The sequence below is a fragment of the Carcharhinus amblyrhynchos genome, chromosome 6, assembly GCF_965287045.1.
Source record: "Carcharhinus amblyrhynchos chromosome 6, sCarAmb.v2.hapA, whole genome shotgun sequence".
In the NCBI taxonomy this organism is placed as follows: Eukaryota; Metazoa; Chordata; class Chondrichthyes; order Carcharhiniformes; family Carcharhinidae; genus Carcharhinus; species Carcharhinus amblyrhynchos.
In genome coordinates this window covers 123,539,292-123,545,291 of record NC_137329.1, presented here as the reverse complement: position 1 = coordinate 123,545,291, position 6,000 = coordinate 123,539,292, and the positions used below count along the sequence as shown (strand labels likewise).

The following is a 6,000-nucleotide window of genomic DNA, read 5'->3' as shown; positions in this document are numbered from 1 at the left end:
CAGTCTGACTGTACAGAATATAACTTCAAATACCAAACAAATGCAAAAGTTAAATACACCCAAACTCCAGCCTGGAGGTCCTGGAAATACTTACTGTTCCCTTCCCCTCCCAGGCCAAGTAAAACGCCCTCTTAAATCCTCCAAAGTACTCCACTGGAAACAAAATCGAAACGCAAACTAACGCAACAGAAAATGTGAACATAAGCTGAGTGAGGAATACCAGTGGGTGTTCTTTATATTTACAGGGTCAGAGGAAAGGATTTCTGCCAAACCTCCCAAATGGGAATGCGCCCCTCAGCAGTAAGTCCAACAGCAATCGCGGTCTAGGAGTGGAAATGTGTTGTGTCTGCTTTACAAACTGTCTGGCTGTCTCGGGGGTCCAATACTGGGGGAAGGGAAGGGAGAGGGAATGGTGCGGCACTCTGTATCCTCATCCTGTGACTCCCCACCATGCTGGTCCAGACTATGACACAGGCCTCAGACTGGCCCCTTACACGCGTGTAAATTGGGAGTTTCATGCTCACTTGAGGTCCCCCCATGCAAAAATCCATGAGCAACTGATCCCCGTGGGGAATGGGGGTGGGTTCCGTGTCCCCCACACAGCAACTGATCTCCGTGCCACAACAGACAGTTACTGGAAAGGAAGTTTGAATGTTTGTAACGTATCTCGTTGTGATTAGGTTTGATTTTTCAATCGAGTTAAATTTCAAGGCCATCGCTCACCTCCCACCTCCTCCCTGCGTCAGGCAAAATCCAATTTTCGCGCTGCAGAATCTGACTGGACAGAAGGAGGCCATTCAGCCCACCATGTTTAAACTATCTCTCTGAATGAGCTACCCAATTAATCCCACTCCCTCTGCCCCCTTTCCACATGGGGCGGCACGGTGGCATAATGGTTAGCACTGCTGCCTCACAGTGCCAGGGACCCGGGTTCGATTCCTGGCTTGGATCGCCGACTGTGGGGAGTTTGCACATTCTCCTCGTGCCTGCGTGGGTTTCCTCCGGGTGCTCTGCTTTCCTGCCACAGTCCAAAAGACGTGCTGCTTGGGTTGATTGGCCATGCTCACCCTAGTGTCAGGGGGGTAGCAGGGTAAATATGAGGGGTTACGGGAATTGGGCCTGGGTGGGACTGTGGTCAGTGCAGTCAGATGGGATGAATGGTCTCCTCCTGTACTGTACGGGTTCTATTCTATCCCAGATTCCTCTCTTTCTGATATTTACTCGCAGTAACGGCACCTCTAAACTCGTGATCTCAGTGCCCAGCGATACCAGGGCAACAGACACATGGGAAAACCACCACCCGCAAACTCCCCTCCAAGCCACTCACCACCCTGACTTGGAAATATATCGGCTGTTCCCTCGCTGTCGCTGGGTCAAAATCCTGGAGCTCCCTCCCTAACAACGCCTACACCACGGGGACTGCAGCGGCTCAAGAAGGCAGCTCACCACCATCTTCTCAAAAGGCAACTAGTAATGGGTGACAGATAAACCTTGCCAAGGATGCCCACACACTGAGGGCTAATTACTAGAGAAACCAACTCTCTCTCCAGAGACAAATTGCTGATAAAACGCAAATGGTGTAAATTTGCATATTCTGAGAGACACAAGCAGTCATGGAAACTCTACAATTAAAAATACAATACTGAGGATACCGGAATCTGAAATAAAAACAGGAAATGCTGGAAAAGGTCCAGCAGGTCTGGCAGTGTCTGTGGAGAGAGGAACGTTTCCAGTCAGGGTGACTCTTCTCGGTAATTCTAACTCAGTCGATGTATTTGAATATTAAAAATTGTCCGATAGAGAGTTAAAATGAATCGTGCCCCGTACTAAACCTGGTGAAAACAGACAACATAAACCAGGATTATATAGTGCCCTGCGCAATAATGTCCCTCATTACGGTTCTTCTTCGCTGATGACTAATGGCTGGAACGCGAATCCATTGTCACTTGTTGCCGAGATGAGGGTTGGCCAAGCAGTGCAGGAGTAAGTGGGGTATCAGGATTAAGGCTGGTATATTTGTCCAGAGGCCCTGAGATTGGCTCCCTGGCACAGAGTAGAGCTTGGGAATGTCCGGAACTGGTCGCTCAGCTGCTTCCCGGATAAACCTGCAGAGGAACGGCTGGATTTTTTTTATACGTCCGGCATTCCTCCCACCTCCTTCTCCCCTCAGTCATTCTCTCTGGGCGCTGTCCATCTCAGTAAAATGCCCTGCGTTCCCGGGCTGCATGATAGGCCTTCGTAGTCCGGCTGTTGATGAAATCTGACTTTGTGAATCCAGCCTTTGAGGAAAGAAAACGCATTCTCAGAGTAAATAAGAAAGGATTTCCATCCTCGTGGCACCTTTCTCAACTTCAGGCAACCCCAAAGAGCTCTACAGCCAATGAAATACCTTTTATTCTGTCGTGTAGTCACTGTTGTAATGTGCGAAACACAGCAACCAATCTGCAATGTGATAATGACCAGATGATGTGTCACTAGGAGGCTGATTGAAGAGTAACTATTGGCCAGGAAACCAGGGAGATCTCTGCTTTGAAACAGGACCATTGGATCTATCGTGGGTGCAATTTAACACGTCACCTCAAATACGGCATCGCTGACATCGCAGCACTCCCTCAGCACGGGCATCACTTACCAGCTTTGAGGATGGTGGACAGAAGGGTGCTGTGTCGGAGAGGGAGGAGCCTTGGTGTAGCCAACTCAACCAACATAACACAAAATGGAGTCCCCGGAGGTGGTGGGATAGGAGTGGGTTAGGGATGGCGGGGGGTGGGGGCTGGTGCAGCCCACCCCCTTTCCCACTGGGTCAGGCAGATTAACTGGGTCAGGCCCCTCTGAAACTGAGCGAGGTATCTGAGACCATGGGCGTAACGGGAAGGAGAACGGGCATGTTCTATTGTGTGAAGGTTGAGCTTCTGTACAGGACGGAGGGGCTTGTGAGGCTGTCTGAGAGGGCATAGAGGTTTACAGCGAGGAAACAGGCCCTTCAGCCCAACTTGGCCATGCTGTCCTTTCCTTTTAACCACTAAGCTAATCCCAATTGCCCGCATTTGGCCCACATCCCTCAATACCAACTTATCCATGTAACTGTAAACACTTTTTAAAAGACAAAATTGTACCCCACTGTGCTACTACCTCTGGCAGCTTGTTCTAGACACCACCCTCTGAGTGAAAAGAATTGCCCCTCTGGACCATTTGTATCTCTCCCCTCTCACCGTAAACCTGTGCCCTCTAGTTTTAGACTCCCCTACCTTTGGGGAAAAGATATTGACTCTCTAGCTGATCTGTGCCCCTCATTATTTTATAGACCTTTATAAGATCACCCCTCAGCCTCCTACGCTCCAGAGAAAAAAGTTCCAGTCTATCCAGACTCTCCTTATAACTCAATCCATCAAGTCCCGGTAGCATCCTAGTCAATCTTTTCTGCGCTCTGTCTAGTTTAATAATATCCTTTCTAATGTAGGGGGACCAGTTGACTGTGCGGTGTCTGCATGTTCTCCCCGTGTCTGTGTGAGTTTCCTCCGGGTGCTCCAGTTTCCTCCCACAGTTCAAAGATGTGTGGGTTAGGTTGGTTAGCCATGATAGGTTGCTCCTTAGCCTGTCGGGGGATTAGAAGGATTACGGCAATAAGACTTGGGTGGGACTGTTATCACTGCAGGCTCGATGGGCCAACTGGCCTCCTTCTGCACTGTAGGTTCTACAATTTTATGACCAGATAGTCGTCAAGGGGTCATCCAGACAGGATGGGCTTGGAGTCACGCGCAGACACACAGCGGGTAAGGATGGTTTGTTGCCACCCCAGGAGGAAGTTAGTGTGCCGGTTTGATTTTTAAACCAATTTCAAGGTCATTTTAACCCACTTAGGCTGACATTCCTCCAGGCTTTGCTCTGGTTTCGCTGATCTGCTGCTGTAATCCCATTGGCACCGCCCCACCCGGTGATGCCAAGAGACGTGATGCTGTTGAACTTCCCTAGTTTCCTTGTAAAGGTGCCCATCCCTTGCAAGGCAACAGATGGGAAAACTGTTCAATGTTGTTATAAGCACTGCCACTGGATTTGCATTTTAACGTGTACAAGCCCAGGCTGGCAACCTTTTACTGGTGCCAGGCATTTCCCGGTTTTACTGATTTTCCTCTGGGGTTTATGGAGGGGATTCCGGAGCTCGGGACCCAGTCAGCCCAGGGCATGGCCACCGACGATGGAGCGATGACAGTCGGGGGATCCGATATTGGAAAAAGGACAGAGATCTCGGACAATTGTAGGGAGGTTACAGAGATAGAGCGGGGTGAGGTTATAGGAAGGTTTGAATGCAAGGTGAGAGATTTGATGTGTGAATCGGATGCATAGAATCATAGAATCCTTACAGTGCAGAAGGAGGCCATTCGGCCCATTGAGTATGCACTGACTACACTCCCACCCAGGCCCTGTTCCCCCTAACTGCACACTGCTAATCCCCTGACACCACGGTCAACTTAGCACAGCCAATCAACCTAACCCACACATCTAAATGGATTGGCCAGGCTAAACTGCCTGTTAGTGTCAGGGGGACAAGCGAGGGTAAATGCATGGGGTGATGGGGATAGGCCCTGGATGGGACTGTAGTCAGTGCAGGCTGGATGGGTCAAATGGCCTCCTTCTGTACTGTAGGATTCTATGATTCTAATTAGTCTTGTTGGAGCGGCTCCCGTCCAGGCAAGTGAAGAGTACCTCATCACACTCCTGACTTGTGCCTTGTAGATAGTGGACAGGCTCTGGGGAGTCAGTGGTTACTCGGAGCATCCAGAGGAAACCCACACCGACACGGGGAGAACGTGCAAACTCCGCACAGACAGTGACCCAAGGCCGGAATTGAACCCAGGTCTCTGGCGCGCTGAGGCAGCAGTGCTAACCACTGTGCCACTGGTTGTGGGCAGGCGGGTGTTGGGGGGGTTGGAGGTTGACTCAACGTGACCTGATCTCGGGGCTCTGGTTCTGGTGGAGATGTGAAAGGGGCAGTTGGATTGCAGCAACACGACGCAAAAGGAAATCCACTTCACTCAGCACTGCCCACAATGAAAATAACCCCGGCTACAAACCGCCCCGGTATAAACAGTTTGACCAGTTACCTTTTTATAGACAGCGTGAAGATCGCGGTGTAACCACAGGCTGTACAGTAGATTGGAGGCAGCTTTCCCAGCGGAGCTGGAAACATTACTGAATAAAAAACAGAGGAGAAATGATTTTCCAGACCCGTCCGACAGAGAATTTCCAGCACAGAAACAGGCCAGCACAGCCCCACGGGCTCATGTTGCTGCTGCTGCTGCTGCATATGAACCTCCTCCCAAACTGATTAAAGTAAATCGACAGAAACAATCTTTGACCTGGAGACTTTAATCCGCTCACTATCCCGGCTACTCCGTTCCAGCGAGGTGTGGGAACAGGTGGGCCTGTTCGGGAGGGATTACCGGATAGGAAAAGTGTGATGTCCATCTGGTTCTGATAGTCACTTGAGACAAGGATAATGGGCAAATCATAGAATCCCTACAGTGCAGAAGGAAGGCATTCGGCCCATCGAGTCTGCACCGACCACAATCCCACCCAGGCCCTATCCCCATAACCCCACACATTTACCCTAGCTAGTCCCCCTGACACTAAGGAGCAACTTGGCATGGCCAATCCACCTAACCCATGAGTGATTGCATTTTGTTGTAATCACCCACAGATACAGTTCAATATCTAATACATTTCCCTCTCTTTAGCTCTGTTGAAGAGTCAAATGCACTCGAAAAATTAACTCTGTTTCTCTCTCCTTATAGATGCTGCCAGACCTGCTGAGAATTCCCAGAATCCCCTGGCCTTTTTTCATCGAGTCGTTAACTGGCTCAAGATCTGAAATCCGTTTCCCACCAAGAGGAGGCGCTGCCTCAGAGAGCTGCTGGCCAATTGGGGTGGGGTGGGGTGGGGTGGGGTGGGGTGGGGGGGTGGAGGAAGCAGGGGTGTTGCGATTCTCATATCCCAGTGTCA

At 50.3% G+C, this 6,000-nt stretch overlaps 1 protein-coding gene across 1 annotated transcript in view; it reads right to left on the bottom strand.

Moving 5' to 3' along the window:
* Window positions 1-622: 622 nt before the first annotated feature.
* The window catches only part of LOC145344302 (plakophilin-2-like), a 55,038-nt gene continuing 49,660 nt past the window's right edge, over window positions 623-6,000 (bottom strand). The window contains exons 12-13 of the mRNA XM_080191389.1: window positions 5,103-5,190; window positions 623-2,279 (exon numbers count right to left, since the gene is read on the bottom strand). Coding sequence (XP_080047515.1) covers window positions 2,196-2,279; window positions 5,103-5,190 — 172 coding nt within the window. The 3' untranslated portion in view covers window positions 623-2,195. The remainder of the gene's footprint in view (window positions 2,280-5,102; window positions 5,191-6,000) is intronic.